Source organism: Thunnus thynnus, chromosome 9 (genome assembly GCF_963924715.1).
Source record: "Thunnus thynnus chromosome 9, fThuThy2.1, whole genome shotgun sequence".
NCBI lineage: Eukaryota > Metazoa > Chordata > Actinopteri > Scombriformes > Scombridae > Thunnus > Thunnus thynnus.
The window spans coordinates 12,881,689-12,905,982 of NC_089525.1; the positions used below are offsets into that span (position 1 = coordinate 12,881,689).

General features: G+C 41.2%; 1 protein-coding gene across 2 annotated transcripts in view; it reads right to left on the bottom strand.

The window, feature by feature from the left end:
- LOC137189203 (glutamate receptor 3) overlaps positions 1 to 24,294 on the bottom strand; it is a 90,216-nt gene that overhangs the window by 60,765 nt on the left and 5,157 nt on the right. For both annotated transcript variants that reach the window (XM_067598935.1, XM_067598934.1), the window contains exon 3: positions 5,100 to 5,339. In XM_067598935.1, coding sequence (XP_067455036.1) covers positions 5,100 to 5,339 — 240 coding nt within the window. The remainder of the gene's footprint in view (positions 1 to 5,099; positions 5,340 to 24,294) is intronic.

Below are 24,294 nucleotides of genomic sequence, written 5' to 3' on the forward strand. Positions count from 1 at the left end.
AATACTGTAAGCATGTCTACATATACAGTTTAGAGACCATATAGGGGGTCTGAATTTGCACATATTTGCATGTAAGAATGATAATAAGCTGTTCCCATCATAGTTATAAATACTGCAGCAACCTCTAATGATCAATACATGTACATGCAATTTATTGTTCCACATAAGTTTGTTGAATTGACTCAGCTGCAGTTGGGGTCATTGAAAATATTGACAGAGTGAATGAAAGAAATGCCCTGGAGATATTTTTGCTGAATGCTGGAATACAGCTTCCACCTGACAGATTTTTGTTCAAAGAGCATTTGACTTCCTGGTGCTATAATGAGGCTATGACATAAAACACTATTTCAACTGTAGTTTCACCTGTCAGCAGTTAAATGATAAAAGTAAATAGCGTTGTGCTTTCTGTGCAGCGGCTATGTGTTGGATCGTTTTCTTCCTAACTGTATCACATTCAGAATATTGATTGGTAGAGGAAGGTGATGGAAGAAGACGGCAGGAGGCCCAGCATTGTTCTTAATATGTCATCAACGCCATGGTGTGGCGATGAATATTGTGAGATGGGCTCAAATCCTGTTGCTCACAACAACATCATGGATTTAAAGAGGTGGCAGCTTCATGTCTTACCACAAAATATCACTGGCATTGCTCTCTCCAGAATGATATTCACAAAATATCAATGTAAAATATAAGTGCTTTCACACTGCTTTTCACAACTTGTGAAAACATCTTTACTCTTTCTTTATCCTTTTGACCTTCCATTGACTAACTAGCTTTACCCTGCAGTACAAAAACAAAGCTTCTACTTCATTTCCATGTCATCTACATGGATCATGAACTGGTGGAGATGCTGACTTTTTGTCTGGGACATGTAGCTTTAGCTTCAGTCTTTTAGTACGATATCATGTGTAGCTATCAAGTGCATATTTAAGACCCGTTTGCTTCCAGTTTTAAAACGAGTCAGCTGAAAACATCAAAAAGTCAGACAGAGACAGAATTTTCAACCAATGGAGCAAGCGTTAGCAAAATTAGCTATTTAGCTACAGCTGATAAAATCAGCCAGTTATAGTTGTCATTTTAGCCAACAAAATTAATAGTCGCTGGCTAGAAATTAAAGCCTGCTTTAAGGACCCATTGTTTTAAAAAATACTCACAAAATAATAAAAAAGAATTCTGAGAGGTAAATATGCCATCATTATCACTGTAAAATATCTATGTTATTACAGTAAGCTTGACAGGTTTAGCAAAAGTGACTAAGGCAAGTGGTTCTTGGTGAACAAATAGCACTGATGTTCCAGTTAAGGATTAACAGATCCTGAGAACTCAAAGTTCTTTTCAGCTGTCAAATTCATGTCAATTTGTTTTTCCCAATTTAACAACTTTGCTGTATTTACAGAGGAAAAGGCTGTGACTGCTGTAGCACCACAGTCACAGTGACATGCCGCAAGAAGGGACATAAAAGAACGGTAAAAACATATAGGAATTGGTATAGAGGGTTAGACTGAGAGAAAGAAAGAGAGAGCGACTCATAAATCAAGTAGAGGTGAGATTGCTGAATCAGGGTTGATTGTGCCTGGGAGAGACAATAAAGCCTGCAATCATCTGTCTCTGCTGCACAGACCTGGCAATTATCTGCCCATACCTGACCGCCAGAACAGAAAGGGCAAGATCCATCTACCTTCACCCTATACAGCTCCAGTTTTTTAAAGGGGAAATTCAACTGCTGATGCAAAGTGAAAGCATAGGGGAAAAAAAAAAACTACATTCACTGTTGGAGAACTAAAAATCGGGAACATGGAGGATTTGGTTGAGGGGGATTGTCAGTAGTTTTTTCCCAGCCATATGTGATGGTGATTTTTGGGAGAAGAATGAGCGGTAATATCTTTCATCTCACTCCACGCACACATTGTATAAACCATACACACACACACACACACATAAGGTACACTGTCAATATATTACCTCAGACAAAAGAAGAGTAGCCCCTCATTAAGCTGGTATAACACCGCCTACAGAGGCTCCATTTGCTTGCAGTGCAGTTCCTTCATCATAACGTCTGCTTTCAAACAGCTGTCTGATATTGGCATTTAGGGTACAAATTTTCCTCCATTTCCGTCCAATACATCTGAGCCTGACGCATATGGACCATCACTCTGCAACTGAAAGCACTGCACTAAGGCCTAAAAGCATTTTTTGCCAGCCCAATAACAGAACCAAATGAATAGTGTGGTTGTAATTAATCTTTTCTATTGACTGAATAAAACCTCTAGATGGAACTCAACTAGTGAATGCTTTTTTTCAGTAGCGCTGTGTTTTCCCTCCCTAATAGGAGAGTTTGTAGAATAATTGCAAAGTTGCTTCCAGTATTGTGGATGATCAATGCTTTTATCAAACACAAATGAAAAGGCGAAAAGGCACTCAAGAAAATAATACATTGCAACAGGTGCTCTGTGTCTCACATCATGAGCAGAGAGTCATTTGTTATTTTGGTTTGTTTATTTCACTGTTTATTACTGCAAAATCAGAAGTCTCTCAGAACCACCTGCATACAAGGCTGAATTACATATTTTTGATCTTTGTCAGTTGTTTATGTTAAGATTATTTACATTTAAGATCAGAGATCACCCACTGACTGTTCTCAGAGTGTCTGTTAAGCTCTGTTTTTTGCCCCAAAATCATTGACTCTAGGATGGCAATGTCTGCGTAAAGGTTGGCTGGTCATTCCACCACTTTGGTCGAGACTGAAATATCAACAACTATTGGATGGATTGCCATGAAACTTTGTACAGACAGTTATGGTCCCCAGAGGATAAAGTCTACTGTCTTTGGTAATCCCCTGACTTTTCCTCTGCTACTACCATGATGCTGACATTTTTGTTTCTTAGTGAAATGTCTTGACAACTATTGGATAGATTGCTATTTAATGTTGCACACACATTCATGGTGGCCAGTTGGTGAGTTCTATTGACTTTATATCTATTGCCACCATGAGGAGAAGTTTTTAATTGGTCTGAAACTTTGGCAAAATACCTTCAAAACTAATCCCATTCCCATTAGCCTGAGCTGTACTTTGTGCTTCATGTTGACTTGCACAATGTCACACGCTAATCTAAGATAGTGAATATGGTAAACATTATACCTGCTGACAATGGACTCTTTGTCTTGCTCAGACAATACTAACACAAGACAATCAAAGAATAGTTAAATAACTCAAATCTGATTTATCGCCTGAATACAGACGAAAGAAGTTGTCAGTAAATTTTCTTTTGCTTCAGAGTGAGAGGGAAAAAAAAAAAACATATACCCTTGAAGACTATTTTCCCTTGTCGACTATTTTCCCTTGTCACTCCTCCTGGTTTAGCCAGCAGTCAGTGTCCATATTGCCAGGGGAGCTGCACTACCTGATAAGCGGAGGTAGAGGCTCTCTGACACATCTGTCTGCTTGATGAGCCAAGTGTCAAAGCCCCCCAAAGTGCTGGATGGAGTGCATCAATAAACGACTTTAATCCCCTCCTGGGGCCAATGTCCTCCCACTAATAAGGGATCGTCTTACACCACTGGCAGTAAGGAGAGAGGTAAAAGTGGCTTGGCATGGGCTCCTGCATGGGGATGTACTTTACACAGGGAATTGTCTGTACACACATAACAGGCTGTAAATCACACGTGCCTGCTGTTGCCTTAATTGCTGGACTGGATTGGTGTTTTGTTTCCTCCTCCTCCTCCTCACTTTCCCTCCCTCTGTTGCCCTCTGCCCATCTTCTCTCTCTTAAAAGTAAATGTCTGTTTGTCATAGCTCTGTCTCTCTAACACCTCTTCTGTTTTCGTATTTCAGGCTCTTTTCCCCACCTCCGCTGTGCATCCAACTCTGCCCCAGACAGTCTCGCTTGCCAGACAGAAGAGGAAAAGCAGAGGGATGGGGACTGGTAGCTGGGCACTATTGGTTGTGCTGAAGGACGTGTGGGTTGCTAGCATCCGCAGGGAAGATCCAATGAGTGTTCTAGTCAGAGTGACCCTAATTAACCACGTATTATCTGCAGGCTGTGTGGAGGATTAAGGCCCTTAGCTCTGGACCCTGCAGGCCTGGAGACCCAAAGACAGAGGACTCTGCGCTCACACTTCATATTCTGCCTCAAAGCAACAAACAGAGAGTGGTGGGGGCGTGAGGCTGGACCAGAAAAAAAAAAGAACCAAACAGAGCAGAGAGCATGCTGCAAAAAAGACAGGTTGCTTGAAGCATATCTGCAGGTCAGGACCTTTCTATAATGAGCAAATAAACATAGCAAATCCAAGCTGCTGTGTACAGTGCGGGAGGAGTACGCAGCCACCCTTTTTGGCACCCTCATATTGTTCCTGTTCAAAGAGGAAGACATAATTTGGCTTTGTCTGTCATATCCTGAACATATCCTTCTCTCCTGCCTAGGTGCTGTATGAGCAAATTGTAGTTTCTGTAGGAGGCGGGGATCATTACTCTATTGTGAGATAATGAGCTCATTTTCTCGTTTGACATTAGAAATCCCAGAAATGAACACTTCGACATGTTGACAGGTCGTCGTACATGCGGCGCACTGCGCATTAAACCAGTGTCTATTGTCAACAAGGCAATACAATCTGGGAACTACACAAAACCCACATTGATGCAACACAATAAGCAGCCCCCACAGGCAGGCAGAGACTCTGATTTCTGCGGAAAACATTTTAGTAGCAGCTGTGACATACCTCATTTCAGATGAAAGACGAGCCAATATCAACAACATGATTAAACAGAAGATTAACTGACAGAAACCACCCAACTGTTTGACGGATCCAAAGGTTAGAGCTCATAAGACATGCCATTTCTTTAAGTGCTAATGTGTTATTACAAGTGTTAAAAGCTACTTGTGAATACGTTTCAGATTTACATAACACCAAACTACTGTATAAAATAGTGCAGTGTTAACAGTTCAAGCATTTACAGGGCTTTCTGAAAGTATTACAGGGTAAACCTATCCTCCGCTAACCCCGGTGTGCAGTTGCTATTCTGAGTCACTGTAACATTTCCTGTGGTTTCACACTGTAATTCAAGCTTGAAGTCCTGACTCAAATCCTGCGCTGTCACCTACCTCGTTCTGTGTCGTAGAGGTAGACAAACTTCTGCCACTTGTAGTGGGAGAGCAGGCTGAGGACAGCACCCCGGAGGGCGGGGCGCATCTGGATGACAAACTGCACCTCATTGTCAGTGGGGTAACTGGGTGTGACGAAGGAGGTGTGCAGAGCGCCGCAGAACGAGGTCAAGGTGTTCATGGACTTCTTGTCGTAGAATCCGAAGATGGCGTACACTCCGCGGGAGAACTGGGAGCAAACTGCAAGGAGATCAGAGGGCAAGAGGACATGAGTGTTAAGATGTGAGTCAGCAAAACACGAGTGTGCACGTTCACAAATGTGTGTCTCATCACTTTAGGTAGTAGATCGATCGGGTTGTTTGACCTGCCACTAATGGGCAATTAAGGGTTCATATGACTCTAAATGACCCCCAATGCACTTGATAAAGCATTGACAGCATATCCTGGGACATAAAATAAATTAAAATATAAGATGTTAGTCATGTATCTTGTCTGATCATTAGTAGGCTTGCTTTCTTATTCTTTGATAAGATGGTTCCTGATTTTAATGAATATTTTGCTAATTTTATTTAGGCAAATTATAGCTCTTTGTGTTGAGATATTTAACATATAACAAATTTAGCTTTTTTGGTTAAATGAAAAAAAAGGGTTTTGGATAAACTTGCTTATATTCCTTGAAGTGAGGCATCAAAAAAGTAATGTCTTGGTATCTGTAAAGAAACTTGTATCAGCACTTGTTTGAAGACGTTTAATTTCAAAAGAAATTATGCTAGAGCTGCAACAATGAGTCGATTAACCCAATAATCACCTGAAATGAAAATTAATTGGCAATTATTTTGATAATCAATTAAGCTGTAAACTGTAAAAGCCAAAAAAAAAATGCCAAACATCACCTTTTTCCAGCTTATTAATAGTGAGGATTTGCTGCCTTTCTTTGTCTTTTGTGATAGTAAACTGAAACTGTTTGAGTTTTGGACTGTTGGTCAGACAAAACTAGCAATATGATGGCCTTTCCAAAATTGTGATGGGCATTCTTCACTATTTTCTAATATTTTATATCCCACATAATGAATCAATTAATGAAGAAAATAATCTAAAGATAAATCAATGATGAAAATCGTTACTTGCAGACCTAAATGATACCAAGCCCTCTTGATCCCAACATAAACATTTACACCTGGTATTAACATTTAATCTTTACATCTTAAAAGCTCACCTACAGAAAAAAACTGAGAATATACGAAAGGACACCATGCACTGCATCAGAGAGTGAATGAATCTGGTGATGTCTGGCTCACATTTTCACAGGATGTTGGTAAAAGTCCCTGACGTGTATATGCGTGTGTGTGTTTGTTTGTGTTTGCGTTGGTAGGAAAGTGGCTGCCAAATAATAGAAACATTACGCCATTCACCAAAGGTCTCCAGCTCCCAACAGGAGCTCCCACCAGTTATCGCCTTGTTCCCTCGTCCACAGTGAACGGCTCTCTGCAGCACTCGCAGCTGCACCATCGCCGCTTCAGTTACCTCCTACGAAAGAGCTGAAGAAGACAACTCTTTCTGCCTGGAGTGAAAAGTGAACACGGTTTCACTTTCAATGATCTTATACCCACAAGATTTGTTTTTTGACAATGTCAGTTTCGGCGACGTACGTGATATCTTTGTGTAGTGTGAATGACAAAGGAGATCTGGGCACAATAAGGACAGAAAGCAAACAAAAAGGCATAGATTGTGTTACTGTATATCGATAAAGATCACATTCTAACACAAGATTGAACTGCAAGGTCCACTCTTAAGGGGAAAAAAAAAAAAAACGACAAGTAATCACAGCCCTGCACAAAAACTAGACTGTTCAGTGAAATTGCTATTTGAAGCGACAGTTACATCAATCATTTGAATATTTTTCACTGTAACAAATCTATAACAACCACTTTGGGGAATGAACATCTCAGCAATACAAGCATTTTTTTTTTTGTTTTTTTTTAAATCTGCATCTGCATCTGATGACACTTCTTGAGAGGCAAAAAACATTTCCATTTGTTTGTGTATTCATCATGCACTCTAGTGGGACAGCGTAAATTGTCAGGCAGAGCGACTTCCATTCAGTCAGAAGCCATTAATGTGTAAACTAATATTCAGAGCTACAGGTGTGTTTTGCCTTCCTACCCTATCATGAATGGCTGTTCACTTATTCTGATTGACTCTGAAGTGTTCCTGCTGGGTAATCAAGCATTCTTAACATCTGTAAACACTTTGAATATTCCAGCACAATGGTTGGATGACAGGAAGGACGGCTCTATCCGATCTCATGTAATAGCTACTGTCTGTTAAATATTTGTTTCTGATTGGCTGACGGCTATCCATTCGAGCCTGTTTCTCACAGTTTAAATACTGCTCTAAGTGAAGATTCTCCGCATTCTCCGAGGTTATTGATGCCGAACTGGAAACAATTCATCACCGACATGACAGTTTGTGTTTTGTACGTTCATCCTAATCAAGCACAAGATGCAATCACAAACACATACGCACACACAACACCCTTTTTTTTTTTTCTTATTTTCTGCCCATGAGAATTCATCTGTCTTTGTGAAGAACTGTGTTACAGTATGCGCAAAGCTTTCTGATACTCAGAGGACAACATGACAGTGCTCACGTACAGTATTTGGCTCTTAAGCACAACTGCTGCGTGAATGAGAGATCTAGTCACTGGTGGGATTTGCCTCATCCTTTTTAATTCAATTCCCTCCCTATCTGTCCTGGTACAGACACCTCTCCCAAGGTATAAGCATCCATTCTCAGCAAGCACACAAACAGGCAGGCTCACATGCACAAAGATGCTCACATACAAACATGCACACACATACACACACACACACACACAACACAGCTTCTTGATAAGTAAATCAACAGATGGACAGCAGTATTGTGGGTAAGTGCTGCAGGGTGAGTGGTGCAATCTCCCACACTGAATGGGAGCCAGTAGGAGTTCCAGCCCTCGACGAGGCCCAGTTTTCTCTGCACTCCCTCTTAATTTGGGCCAGTACTGACACAGAACCTATCCTAGGGGAGCAGATCTGGCAGCCTCTTTCTCTCTGCTCAGCTGTCCTCTGATTATTATGAGCTTTGAGCAAGCCTGGGCTTCAGTAACAAATATGTCCTCCCATCCTCCCCGCACACACGCCCCATCTCGCTCCCTGCCCTCGCCTTTTGTTCTCTCATCTTGCCCCCGTTAGTGATGCAGTGTCTTTGCGCTGCACCCTTTTCTGTGTTGCTACCTTATTGTAGTGTACAGGTTCGTGTGTTCCAGCGATCCAATGAGCGATGCCATCTAGAATGATCTTCAGGTAGATTCTCCCATAGTGGCAGGCTTGATAGGGATCTTCCAGACAAAGAATGACCTCTTCTGTGTTGGGGGCATGCACTAGACTGTCTCGGTGCACCAGATCTGCCAGCATCCTGTGATTCATCCCGAACTCCTTTGCCACAAGAGCTGCACTCCCCCTTTCTTCACATTCCATTCTCCACCTGCACCTACTCCCTCGCCAAAGTCTGCCTGCATAAGCATCATTTGTGACAGGTTACATGGTTACAGGATTGGCATTCACAGCTACATGAAGCGGCACTGCCATAAATAGACACCACCACAGTTAGTCTAGCGCAACATACAAATAATGGAAGCTTTGTTATTGATTTTCAATTGAGTACCATAAGCTGCAGTGTGCTGAAACCTCTTGTTTTCTCACTCTTAATCACTAACAAGCCACAGCACATGTTGAAGCTTCATGAGTGTTTATACAGCCTGAAGGTGATACTAAAAGTGAGTTCCAGGAACCTTCAAGTAGAGCTAGCAGTGCTGCTGATCATGACTGATTAAGCAAATGTGTCATCACATCAGTAAAAAATAAAGCTTCTTTTGGCCAGGCAGCTACAATCATCACTTGTGCAAACAGCTGTGGGAACATGAGCTCACACTGGTTGAAACTTGCTGTTTCAACCAAACACGTGTTGACTTTTATCACCAGGAGCTGTGTGCGAAATGAGCCAGTAGACCTTAAAACTACATCACATATTTATGGATAACATTGCAATATTATTTAAATTGATCTACATTTGGCAGAAGCTGCACCAGTTTTGAACCTCACTAATTTGTTGTACATGTACACTTTTTAACTTTTTCAAAATGTAATAAATTCTAATTCCTTTAGTCCAGGGTGAATAGCAAGGAAGTAGAGTGAATGAGCAGAGCATATACTCTGGCAAGTTTATTAAAAGTAAACAGCAATGAAAAAAAGCCAATCAGTTGAAACATATTGACCAGTCAAATTGAGGAATTTAAAGTTTCTTTGCAATGAAATGGAAAGTTAATCCAAGCAACACTTAATAGCTTCAATAAATGAAAAATGCTTACAATTTTAGCACGAAAGACTGGTTGGATCTTCATTTACGAGCCTTTATGTATTGACTCTCCTTTATTTTGTGATTCTTAACGTAAAGTGGAGGCTGGAACAAGAGCCAAACTCAGAACTTTTGCTGAAAAGTTGCACATGTGGAAAGTTCAGAGCCACACTCTGTATATATATGTATTCTTACACTTCACTCACTTTCTCCCATAAATGTCTCTCCATGCAGTACTGATCGCCTCCTTCTTCAATGCCTCGCCGTCTCTCTCCGCTCTCCTCTCCTCTATCCTCACCACTCTATTTGACCTCTCCTTTTGTTGCCTGTCTTTTGCCTCAGCCATCTGGTCATCCCCCAAAGCATACATCCTCTTCAAGCGTGGCAGTATCTCTCTCCACCTGAGTGCCTCTCTCTTTCCCCACTCAGATTGTTTCCCCCATAATATCACCCTGCTGAATCAGTGGAGCAGAGATTGGTGTTCTTCTGCACGGTACAGTCAGGGGAGAGAACTGTAGAGAAACGCCCTGGCCTCTGCCTCATCCCTCTCGGTAATTAAATAAAAATGAAACAAATGCCGTACTGCAAGAGAGGAAATAAAGCAACCGAACCTGTCTCCAACTCTGAAGAAATAACACATCAGTTAATATAATTCAGTGACTCAGTGAGTGTCACTTTGAATTTCAATACTACTAATTTACTCACAAGTCCTCAGACAACCATGCACATGAACACAAAGTCATTACAGGAGCCTGCACCAAGACTGAATGGTAAACAACACAAAGATATCTCCCTCATCTGCTTCTTCTCTTTTCCTTCTTCTCCAATGTCATTTTCCCTTTTACTTTTTTTTTTTCCTTCCTCTGCAGCTAACCGTGCCTCCTCCTCCTCCACCACCTCCTCCTCCCCCTTCCTGCTGCAGGGAACCATGCATCCCATCTTCAGTTCACTGGTCAAACACACACAGTGTGCCGCCCTCATTCACTTCTATAATCAGGACACTCGGCAGTGCTACGGGGATGTTACATTTCTGATGCATCACTTGAGATGGCTGGCCTGGAATGCTAGTTCAGAGGGATATGCGTTATCCCGCAGGCACACTGGGCTAATTCATAAAAAAAAAAACCTTTTCATGCACTCAAAGTATTTGGACTTCCATGCTCTTTCATGGCACACGAGCCAGAGCCTTGCACTGCCTTGGGAAGGGGGCCGGGAACAGTTAAATGTCAACGATGATTGTATCTCTTTAGCTGTTTTCCTATTCTTTTTCATAAAACCCACATTCTCTCTTTGGCTCAGTTGTTTCTCCTCTCAGCCACATGTCCTCCATTTTCCTGCCTCTGTCTCAGGCTCCTTCTCCCTCTGGTCCTCGTAGCTGTTCTAGCTGGTACCGTCTCCCTCCCCGCCTCCCTCCCCCCGCTTTCCACCAGCCTACATCAGGACCAGCCCGTCCTGCTCTGAAGAGAGGATGCTGTCACGGGGAGATAGCTCGTAAGTGCCGTGGGGGGATTGCATCAGCTCTTGTCATATAGAGCAGTGGTTCTCAACGTGAGGTCCGGAGAGCCCCAGGGGTCCTTTAGGGAGTTCCAGGGGGTCCCCAGCAAAAATGGGAATCATTTATTTTGACTATAATCCATCCATAAGTAAGACAATGACAGAACATGTGACTGTTTTGGTCACGGGTTTCATATGCTCTCTGTAATAAAACATCTAAAAGCAAAAATCTTATCAGATGGGGACCCTGGGACAAAATCTTATCAAATGGGGGTACGCCGTCTAATTTGTGGCAGTTTAGGGGTACTTGATGTGAAGGAGTTTGAGAACCACTGATATAGAGATGTGAAGTGCTTCAAACTGTTACCTCAAATGGCAGACCCAGATTCAAGAACGACTCAACTGCAATGGTTGCCATGAAACGTTAAAAGGAAGCTGTTACTATTCCCACAACATCAACATCTCACATCTATGTACACTTCAAATTATCTGCTGTACTACTTTATCTGATTTACTACAGTGCAGCAAATGTATCCAGTAGTTTCTGGGACTATAATTCAATATTATTATGTGTTGACTCTCAGTGGAATCACATTATGACATAATGATCATGTTATTGTTTTATAAAACATCTGCTAAATAAATGTTTCCAGGCAAATACTAATTAACTAACAAAATGAGTGGTTCAATACACGTGAACAGTGTTTTCTGATGTTATGCATAACACATACAATGCAATCATTTTCTATGTAATTTTTGCATATATTTGTCATATAATGATTTATATTAATGTTGTAAAAACATTCTTTTTAATATTGTCAAATTAATTTCAGTCATATAGCCAGCTGTCATAGGCTATGACACAAAATATTGTCCTCAATGACAAGTAACTGCTCACAAAGTATACAAATTTTTCACTATAAAGTTTATTTAAGCCAATGAAAGTAAAGCAAAGCAGCTATTTTACAAGTGATAACATCTAAAATTCACTTTTTAATAAAGCGGCTCTGTTTTAGTTACCTCTGCATATCTCTCCTGCCCTGTGCTCACCCTGCTAGGTTGGGAATCCCCACCATGAAGTACCTCGTCCTCTGTTTGGGTTTGGAAAAATAATATACAAGCAATCCACCAGTGAGTTCAGAGGTGCATTTGTGTGTGTGTGTGTGTACCAGGTATTCCTCATGTTGTGGGGATGTAAATGTTTTTACACAGTCATGTTGTGGAGACTCACCTCCTTTATGTACACAAAAAGCAAGTCTCCTTAACATGAATCTTTCACTAGGGTGTTCAGGGTTACTTTAAGGTTAGGGTTATGTTAAGGTAAGGGTTAGGGAAAGTAGTTGTTATGGTTGAGGTTAAGATAAGTCTCAGGAAATGAATCTTAGCCAATGTAATGCCTCTGAAGTGATGAAAACATAATTGTGTGTGTATGTGCTTGTGCATGCATGCTTTTTTATACACGTGCATTTCTGTTTGACTGCTGGAGTGTATAATGGATGATGGTGGGGGGTGGGGAAGGAGCCTGGCCTGGGGATGCTCTGTCACCAAGGCTGGTTAGCCTGGAGCTCATCCACAAAGAAATCAGCAACCTAGTGTACTTGAGTCAGGCCCTCAGCTCATTCTGTATCTATTATTTTAAACTTTTATTTTGTGAGTGAATAAACTCACCTTGAGACATGTTCACTATGTGCATGCATTATTCTATAACCTTCACATAAAGTATTCTTTCTGTGAAAAGATTATGTTGTAGGCATGTGGCCTCAAGAGAGTATGCATAAATTTGAGTATGGATGCGTAAGTTCTATTGTATCTATCTAGTGCATACAACTACAGACTGCGAACATCCAATACAGTCCCTTCTTTGCTTGATACCTTAGTAAAAGTCACATCAAAAAAGGTTACTGGCCAGTAACTTTAATGGCTCAAATTAGTCTGTCTCTATCAAAGAGGGGGCTGCCTGTAATACTGTAATGCTGGCTCTACACAAAGGTAGAGCATATAAACCTTTGTTTCTCCACTGCCTACCTGGATGGATAGAGAACAGGTCAAATATTAGAAGAAATTTAATCTTATTCCAATGTGGCAACAAAGAGCATGTGTGAAGATATTTGTCAAGTTTCATAACTCACAGTTACAAGTTTTAATCCAAATATAATGTGAGAAACAACACAAAGATTTTTCTAAAAATATATGGAACAATTTAATACCTAAACAAGGGTAAAATTTTGACACCCCTGCTGATCATACTTTTAGTGGAACACATGAAGCCCACTACATAGCACACAACTTTAAAATATGGTAGGAGTCATTTGTGAGAATAAGCAAACTGAAATGTTTTGCAGTGTGTAGCAAGACTGCATGGCATAGACATTTAATGGCATTGCATTCAGTTTTAATTAAACCTTAGTTGAACATTTTATGTTAGTTTGGGTAAATTTTGTCTGAATTTCTGATATATTTTAATTGAAAACATGTTCATAGAACTGTAGAGTTATCAGGTAACTAGTCAAATATTCTAATGAAAATACCTTATTGTAATTTTTACAGTACTTAAAATTATAATTACATTTTTTCCTCTAAGAATTAATTAATGGAAATGTGTGTAAAAGTATAAAATTCACTTTCTAGTTTGGAGAAAAACATTTTCTCAGAGCTCAATGTAGAGTAGTGTATCCAATTGAGAAGGACATTATGGAAATTTGTGTGAAAGCATAAAATTCAAACTCTAGTTAGCGTGATTTACATTCCCTTTGAAGCTTCAAGAATTAGACCTAAAAGACATCCGTAAGAAAACCACTTATCCCATACCATACTATTGGCTCATACAATCTAAAACCCCCCGTCAGTTCTAATAAAATGTGCCCAGACCTCTGCTCTGTTGGCAAAAAAAAGCAGAATTAAAAGCTGAGATATCACATCTGAATTACGTGATATGATTCTGTTTGTCAAATCTTTACTGGTTTGCCAGAGTGAGCCGAGGGAAGATTACTTATGCAAACTAGAACTGTCTGCTTCTTAAATTGACACAATATTCTGATTAAACAAGATGTTTTAGAACAATTTTGAGATGTCAGTAAATTTAAGTTTTTGTTCATCAACCATGGTTAATATAATTTTACATGTTTTAAAATAAGACAGTTAATATTAATATAACAGAGACTTTATGGCAGCTGTAGTGAATTAAGATGGAAAAGACTCCTTGAAATGAGGCACATATCTACTTCTGTTGAAACTTTGTTTCATCATTAATAATGTGTATCGAAGGGTTTGACTGCTGCAAATTACTATGTATATGGTATGCTGTAGATGAGAAACTGACCCGAGGATCAGAGTTACTGAGGTCAGATGTGGCTCCACAAGCTCCTACTTCCCTCACTGGAGTTCATTAACTATTCTCTTTCCTCTCTTGTTTTTCTCTGCAGCCCTTCAACCACCGCCTCTTTCTCCTCTCCACCTGCCATCTTGATGATATAGTCCTGTACTTGTGAGAGTGGCTGGTGAGCAATCCCCAAGGAGTCAATGGCTCTCAACTCCATCTCCCTCTGACAGATATTTTCACCTTCAAGGTCTTACCATCATGCTTTGTTTGAACACAGAGCAACACACACTGCGCAGGTCAAACAGACCTACACACCACTGAGGACTTGCGCATGTGGTGATTCCTTGATCGTCACTGAAATGCCCTCTGTTTGAACAACAAAAATCATTATGCAGAGCAAAAGAGCAGGAGGTTTGAACAAGAACGCTGTTCAAATGTTCAATACGTTGGCCATTTTCAAAAGTTCAGATAACAGCGTTCTGATGGGAGCTGCAAGATTTGCTGAAAACCTCGGGGTGAACATCAGTTTGATGATACATGCAGAAATCTCACTTTGCATGCCCTCATCCGCTGCATGTCATTTCCTTGACACATGCAATTAAGGGCTATCTATGTGGGCAGATAACAGACCAAAACCCTTGGCCCTCGCTTCACCTTGAGAGCCGCGCTCTGAGATCCCAGCCCATCACGTTGAACAAATAACAATCCCTTCTCTGACAGGCTTGTGCAGTCCACCATTTGCTGCAATGCAGAGGCGAGAGGAGTGCTACAGGACTTGTCTTATCCTCTAAAAGATGATCTCTCTTCACACCTCCAGGAAGATGTGACTACAGTACACAGTGGAGACAGCTGCTAAACACTGACCCTTTGAGTATGACTGTATGCATTTTTAAGGAGGATTCAACAGAGTATGAAACATGTAAGGCTTATGATATTCGGTAATTGGATTTCCCAGAAAGCTGGTGACAAAGTCCCTCACACACCACTAATCCTCCCAATCAGCACTGCAGGCCTAAAGCACGCTCTTCGTTGCAGATGAATATGGAGGAAGGGAAGAGAATGGAGCGTGAAGCGAGGGAGAACGCAGGGATCGCAGATGAAGAGGGGTGTGGATTGTGCCATGACTGCATAAGGACGGACAGCACTGAAGGCGTGCCAACATGTTCTAACACACAGTCTAATCAGCATCTCAGTGCTGGGAATGAGACGAGTTAGAAGAGGCAGGGCGCCCAGGACAGCTGCGAAAGGAACAAACGAGACAGAGTTCAACATGTCAGACCACGACAGCAAACATTCAAACTGTTGCTGTCAGATGTGGTCTGGGGCTGTGCCTTCACAACAAACACGGGAGATTAGCTTTGCTGAATCACAGGAAACAGCTCACTCTTGGACAGACGCCTTCAAGAAAATGAGACACAAAACTCTCAGCCCCATCAAAGAGATTAAAGGAATAGTTTAAGAAGATGCCTCTAAATTATTCGACCTGACTGCAGGAGAGCTGGGCTCGCTTGGGTAAAGATTTGTGGTGATATTTCAGGTGTAGAGTGCCGCACCCAACTGACTTGTTTTGAATCCAATTCTGCACAGCAGGGGAAATACCTGGCAGCTGAAAACCCCTTCATGTTCCTGTTCTTATTTGGATGATTGAAAAAAAAAAAAAAACGCAGCGTAAACTTTGTGGATTTCTGGCAGGGCAGGCACATATATTTTTCCATCAATGTCAAAATGCTGGATTGTTTTTCCTGCCCATCTGTATACATCAGTTATATCTGTTATTCAGTCTTGCCTGCTAAACTAGTCATTTTCTCTTTTCCTCATCTGCAAGACAGGACAGCAAGGAGTCTTGAATTTCCATATTCCAGTTACAGTGAAAACCATTATGAGGATAATGCTTCCTGACTGGTTGTTTCTGTCCTTTAGGGGGGATTTCAGATCTCTGAGTCTCATCTGTGGCTTATATGCACATGCAAAGTCTGCCACGCAGGACCACCAGGAGGGGATGACTATCTGCCACTCTCACGAGGTCCACTTCCTGCGCATGTAAACTAAGCCTTTGCCCCGGGTGTCACTAATCAAATTACATGTCACAATTCATATCCTATGGCGATGAAACAAACCGAGCCAAGTCATTGAGGGACTTGCATTGTGCAGCTTGATTACAGGGCTGAATTTTAAAACAGCACCTCTCCAGGACCAGTCTCTCCCAATTCTTTGCCTTTCTACGAAGAATAATAGAATACGTCAATGAGGACGGGAGATGGGACCAGTTGTTTAACCTTGAAGACATCACTTAAAGAATTCCCTCTCCTTCTCAGCCTCAATCCAGACCTGGTTAAGTATGTAGAGTCCAGCGCCACTTTTCATCTTATTAGTGCCCTTGCTGAGACAGGGCTCTGTCCCTGAATGATAATACTGGAGGTAGCAGAAAGAGAGAGAGAGAGAGATGGAAAACAGAAGGCTATGACAATGAGTGAACTGTAATCCCATATATCTCTGGGCCCCGGCAAAAAAAAAACTTGAATATACCTTGCTCACCATACTCCTCTAAAGCAAATTTTCCCATAGAAAAAACAATAAAAAATCTCAGCAAGGGGTTTCACTTCAGAGCCACTTCATATAGCCACTTGAAGAGAAGAGACCAAGAAGTTTTCTCACATTAGATGAAAAGATATGCTCTGTCTCACTCTCTGTGGACCTTTCATTGTCTGGATATGTGCACTGGGCACCGACACCAATAAAATAATTTCACTGTCATTTGGTGGCAGTTTGATATCTTGTCTGAATGGTCACCATACTGCAATGTAGTCAAGTCAGAGCAAGTCCTACTGAGATATCTGTCACTGTAATAAATGGGAATTATGTGTTGAACTGATCAGCAAACACAAAATACCTGGTTATCCAGAGTAACAGAAATATTCCATTCATTTCTCTTGTATTGGGGTGGAGGCAGAAATGTCAGAGATAGATATTTCAAAAATTTCATATCAACAATAGATCAAACGTGTGCAGGGGATAAAGCATCTAATAAAGTTTTCTGCTGGAGAAGAGAAAACACGTTTGGAACTGGAAGTGTGCATTCATCCCACTAAAAGAAGGCTGTGTGTGAAGAAATGCCTGATGTTGTCAGCTCACCAAAAATTACAGTGATTGAATGACTGTCTTCTTAGACAATATAATTTCTCTACACAGATAAAAAAATAATTTAACAGCCTACTTAATTACTGGATGCTACAATCACTGGACTGAGGCTTACATGAGCCATTAAAAGTCAGGATAAATAAGCAGCAGGTGACTGAAGGAAACAGAAAGGTAAAGTCATTTGAAAAATAACAGGCTGTAGCATTGATTTTACACCTGCTTTTCTCAGATGTTAAATTTCAGATGCCTTTTCATCTGAGAGTGCACCAGGAAGTGCACCAGACTTTAAAGTCCATTTAACATAGTGGCCAAATCGTAGAATTATAACTTCCGGGTTCGACAGGGGCCGAAAAAGCATTTTTCCAACACACAATCATTGCAAAAGGAGCGGCTGTAAAATGTTGGATACATTTTGTTGAGCCTCACAACCCTCCAGAATGATTCATTTCACTATCAGAATTTGATCCATTCAGTCTGATAACATTTGAGAAGTCTAAAAGAGCCGCACATTGAATTGTTTTAGGCGGAAGGCTAATCCAGAAGTTAACTGTCTCGGTGGAAGTCTCTAGTGAGCAAATTAATCTAGGTAATTTCTTTACAGTGGGAAGTGTTTTTTTTGGCTTCATGCGCCACTGAGCAACTTTCATAGGAATGTACAGGGCCCCGCTTCCAAAGCTGTATCCAGTTCTCTTTATACATTCATGATTTGTACATATTTCCATTCCCTCCTCCCATATTTTGTTCTTTAAACAGGAATGCCTTTAAATGCATATTGCATGAGACAAAACATACAATTTTCTGTGGCCCCGCTTTTCTTATTTCTAAAAATGCAATCAGACTATTAAGCATATAAAAATGGTCATTCCTAAAGGGAAGCACCAAAGCTAGCTGGTGAGCATAGTGGAGCATTTAGTTGCTGAAGAGCCGTGTATTTCCCTTAGGAGTTGGTGCAAAACAAAGCAGAGCTAGCAGGAGATTGACTATTGGACTTATATTCATGGACAGAAGCACAACACCAAATTAAACTAATGTTGCACCATATCTGCTGGATGAGTAAATAAGCGACTGTTTGCTAACATGTTTGCCATATCAACTTTATCAGCTGATAATATGTGTGTCAGTGTTGTGTTTACAGCTTGTTCTGTTACCCCCAATAGGCTAAGAAAATCAGTTTAAATCAGTTAATGCAGATTTGAGATCTAAATTGTGTTCCATAAACCATTTAAACCATAATTGCAATGTGTGCTCATCACAGACTTGGTGGACTGTGAAAGTAACATGGCAGCTATGCAACTTCTATGAAAAGAAACTTCTTCAAAAGTCAAGTCTTCATTATTAATCCTACATGTTTTATTCTGTTAGGCGCACTAAGGCTAAAAAGCTTTACTGTGAGACAAACAACTGAAAACAGGAGTGAAATGTTCACTGACTTTTCACAAACTTTGGCCACTTGAGAGCACTTTTCCAACTTAAGCTCCTTTATGCGTAAAAGAGCTAATAGCTTAGGAGTGGGACTTGTAGAGTAGCAGCAGCATAGGCAGGAAAAAATATGTAACACAAAGTCCTGAGTAGAAAGCAGGAGAACATAAAGCAAGTCCTGTGAGACTTCTCTGTGCCCTTGACATATTTAAGAAAGGTATGTTATCCAATGTCACTGCCCATTTACAGTAAGAAAGAGCAAGGCGCTATTTCTCTTCAACCATTCACACATACTGTGAGTTCCTTTATGGTGAGTTAATTCCAAAGTGGACATCATGCTACTTTTGGCCACTGTCCACTTCACTGCCATTGTGGTTCTGCTATTGAACATGTGCAGCTCATCTGCAGAGGCGTGTAAAGCCTCACACATCGACAGAGAGCGGATTCAGGCCATTCAGCTCGTCTCAGTTCTGTATAGAAGACAGGTATGTGGAGAGATGAAGGGGAAGCGCCTGTGCTATCTAGTTACAATCCAGTTCACATCACACACGCATACACACACTGGCATACACAAACACAGCGGTTGGTCACTTCATCTCTCCATCTTCAGTGCTGTGCCTCTCTCCTCACTATTCCCTTCTCTCATAAACATCGCTAAGCCACTGATCTCTCCCAAGTCCTTTTTCATCATATTCTAGCACTGTCAGGGCTGCAAAGGGCACCAGCATCTGAGAGAAGCTTTCCATTGAGGCCTTTGGAATGGATTCACTCCAAACGGCCTTTTCATTCTGCAGCTGCGATGGATTAGCTCTGTCATGGGTCCAGATGAGGTTGCCTTCCTGATCTAGCACGCCATGCCACAGAAAATAAAGCCACACCACTGAGATAAAGACGGGAAGAAAAATAAAATTAAGGGACAGGAGTCGTGCCGGGGGCTACCCAATGGTCGATGATAGAACACTTCAATATTTCATCACACAGTCATGCATGGACACACAAACACGGACAGTGGCCTGGGAGCAACCGCCCACAGGTTTTACGTAGCCATGTGTGAAATGGCAAGAGCCACACAACAGCACTCTCCGAATTAACCATTGGAGGAAGAAACAGAGGAGGGTCATGGTTGAGCAAGCACATCATGTTCACTTAATTCTCACTCATGGGGATAGTAAGCGCCGAGGACAGGAGAACCACGGTACGGCTCATGTAAAGTAAGACCTCACCACTAAATCACATTTAAATGTTTTTTTTTTCTCTTTCACACCTGGAAATGCATCTGTTTAATAACTGTTTGCAGTAATTGGATGAGTTGGACAGCAATGGCAACCGCCTCCTTGACGACAAAGCGGCGGATGAGTCAAAGCACCTTGAAGCCCTTTTAGTCGCCTACAACCAAATAATTCCCAGCATATTATTCATGATCATTTGATTATCATTCTCTTCTTTACAGCGTTCGTGCAGATTTGATTAAACTAATGTGAATCACTGAACAATCCGAAATATATTAGCGCTTGTTATGGTGAGAACACAACTGGGTTTGTCCCTCAGGCCTGCCAGAAGATATTTCTGTTTCAGTGTCATCAGCTCTTTATTCCAACACATCAACAGACCCTTCCCTGACACTGCTGGGGTCTTCAATCTTCAACTGCAAACACTGCAGTAATTATCTATAAATCCGCCCCTTATCTCCAGAGTTGTTGGTCTGCATTATGTCTTTCATTACATAAGATGTGTTTAATATTAACCATAGAGGATATTCATGGCACCACATGTCTTATTTGCATCTCTGTATCACTGCAAGGAATATGCTAATATGTATTTTTTATATATATTCCTTCTCTCCTTCAGCCTGTATGCTAGAGTGCCCATACACTAGTTTCACAAGGTTATGATGCTTCAGTGGCCCGGCGACTGTGAACTGTCACAAGCAATCAGTTATGATGGAGCCCTTGTTTCTGCACAGACATGCAGCTTTGGCAGGGCTCTGCTAGCGACTGCCTCTTTTGAAACAGGCCAGAAACGTGCGGATCAGTCTGCTCAGTCGGCAGACGGAGAGCTGGAAGCTGGAAGCCCCGTTGCACTGTGATCCAATATTTACTAGTTGGGAGTGTACATCGTGACACTCCCTGCTGATGCTTTATATTCATCACAACACTGTCTGATGTCCTTTTCATTCTTGACTGTCTTTAGCAATGAAATTATACTCCGCCACACACATACAGAGGGGAAGCCAAAACAATAAACAACTGATAACACGGTCCAAGTGGACCGACAAGATTAGACAGCACATAGGTGCCAATACTGCTTTCTCTGACTGACTCAGGAATAATAAAAGGCACGGAAGTGTTTTCTTTTCATAAACTGTCTGACCTTGGTTAGGACAATGCAGTGAGTAGCTCCTATTGAGGAAGACAATACAGAGTACCCTCTTTTTCTTTTGGACCCAGTGAAGCCAGACCAATGCAGCAACTTCCGATGAGGCACGATGCAGATGTGCTATTCCAGCTCAAGTAGGGGATTACTGATTCAATGATTACGGGTATTGTATGGGAGTCTAGTGAATGGCCAATAGCTTGCTGAGTGTGCTGTGGGAACATAGCTATAATGGGCTTTGTGGGAAAGATTAAATATATATAAAGGCAGAGAAATAGAAATGAGAAAGAGACTAGAAGTAAAAACGCTGACTGCAATGTCAGAGATCTTTACAAGTGACAAGTTTCAAAAAGCACTTCCTTTCTTTAGCTTCACCTACATTCCTTTTCACAACTGGTGCATAAGGGTAAATGACATTTCGAAATGAAAAATAATCTCTGCCACAAACAATGCACCCCACTCTCCTTGAGAGCTTTTGCTCATTGAGAAAACAAAATGGGAAGCAGCCGTCACATGGAGCTCGGCTGCTGGCAATCATATCCCTGATGCATCTGACATGAATAGTTCACAATAGCAGCTTGCCCCCTGTTCGTTTTTATTTAAAATGCACCACATGTACTGGCTTTTTTCTTAGCATAAAAACACTTTTTCCTTACAAAGAGCACAGAGGCGAATGTGTTTAATGCACCAGTAAGATTCTGTGTGTCTCCTCCTGTGTGTTCCTTTATTGTGTTTATCGCTGCTTTTTCTATGGTCAGCCAGCTCTTGTTGTTCATCGCAACGCAGTGCTGATCTCACTTCAATAAGGGAACACAGACTTATCCTGTCATTGTTGACTTATAGTTCAGAAACCACCCTGTTATTTGAACAGTGGTGAGCAGATGTGTGGAGCATAGATGGGCTGTCATGTTGCATCATGTCTCCTGACGAAAAAGGGGCTTGATCTACGCCTTGCATTCATGGGTTTGCCATGAAGCTCGCATATGGGTCAGTGTTCCACATGTTATTCGTAAGCCTTTACTTGGTTGCTTAAGGGTAGCATTAGAGGTTTGATTATTCAGCAGTAGTATAAATAGTTTTAATAGTTGTGAAAATTTTTATTGTCAAACTGTTAAAGCTGTATGAGGAATCCAATATATCTAGCAATACATTTAAAGCACTTCTTGCGGTCCCAGAATGACCATTGTATGCATTTTATCACAAGATCACGTATAATGTTAAAACAATATACAGTTTTTCTACATTGGCTTTGTTTTCTATTTGCAATTATTGTGTGTTGTAGGGCGATGAAATCTTCAGGCTGCTGTGACAGCCCATTCATAATCATTTCACCTTAATCCCTTTCCTCAACTCACAATTTATCACATTTGCCCCAGAAAACTGACTAGATAGATAAGGGAAATCAATAGGAAATTCAAAGACCCCAACATCCCCACTGCAGGTCTGAACACACCGCAAAAGATTGATAACTGTCATGACCACAGAAATCTTTCAAGGTACCAATGAATCTATATTGTGAATGCTGATTTACTGATCTCCCAAGTCAAAAATCTGTTCCTACACTATATGCTTTTTATAATCCATGGATGCTGAAATGGCCAAATGCCCAGTGTTTGTGAAGGATATATGGAGATTTGAAGCAAACACAGCAGCGAGGCAGGAAAGCTGTTGTTTTATCAAACAACATCTGCCAGCGTCATTGATTCCAAGACAAATAACACCCCGACAGCAACACTTCTCAGGTTGGGTTTAAGAGGATCTTTTGATATTCTGATTAAAAATTCATTGTGTTGAATCTGCCTTGGAGTGTGTTCTATGTTTTCTATTCTGAATCTCATTACAGCTTCAGCCCCTCTGCCTGGCTTTAAAGAAACAAATAAATGAAAATACAGTGGAGGGCATCTCATGGCCAGAAAATTAGGTCAAAAATAATGTTCCCTTTGGAGATTTGGCCTTTGGAATTGTTTCACCCTTTTATGCATTTGCTATATGAAAAAGGTTTAAATCTCATGTGACCATAACAAACAGTACTAATGAATGTAACCATACCAGCAAGAATTCAAGAAAACTGTAGGAAATGTAGGCTAAGTTCTTAGTATTTCATCAGAACTAAGTTTCAGCAATATGTGCAGTATGTTGCTGTAATGTAGTCACTGTTAGCACTTTTAGTGTGCATACAAAATAATAACATTTTTAAACTCAAGTCAAATCAAAACATGTGACTGTATCTGACCCTTTTTTCTGTGCCTCATGCTGTTCTATCTGAACTGTGTTGTCAATCACCCTTTTCTGCTCACTGCCTGCTCCCCTCTCAGAGGCCTTGTATTTCCCAGAGCATGTAACCTCATCCAGGGCCGTTACTGTACCACTCATCTGACTGCGGCCCGCACCGAGCCACCTCAACAGGCCCCTGAGACTGCCTGGCCTGCTGGCCTCAAAATCAGACCATTACGTTACTGTACGGCGGCTCATCTTTCTCCCAGAGACTTTGCTGCACAGTCATGGTGCATCTCAAATATTCTGTTCTTATTCTATTTTGTTATTATTCAGAATTCTTATACTGTGCATAGTTTTTTTCACATCTTACCATCCTACTGCTGAAGAGTGAGGCATATATTCAAAAAATTAAAATTTCCTAAAATTGTGCTAGCTGTTTGCACAAAGAGAGACAGGGAGAGCCAGCAATATTTTTACCATGACCTTTGCTTTGGTTTAATGATGAAGTGTGTCATGGCAGTTTTTTTACAGAACAGCCATATTTACTCATTAACAAATGAGTGAAGGGGGAGATCGGCTGCGTGTGACTCTATACGCCTACAGTGTGTGTGTATGTTTGTCTGCTGATGAGTGTTGGGCTATGTGCATATGTACACACACATGCATTCATATGCACATGCATGTGCGTCCATAAACAAACCTCCATCTGTGCCTTCAACACAGCTGGACTGTGATGGCATGTCCCGATACACCCCCCCCCCTCCCTCCATAGCCTGGAGAAGTTTCTCCCACTCTCTCTCTCTCACACACACTCATGCAAAATATTCTCTCTGATATAAGCAA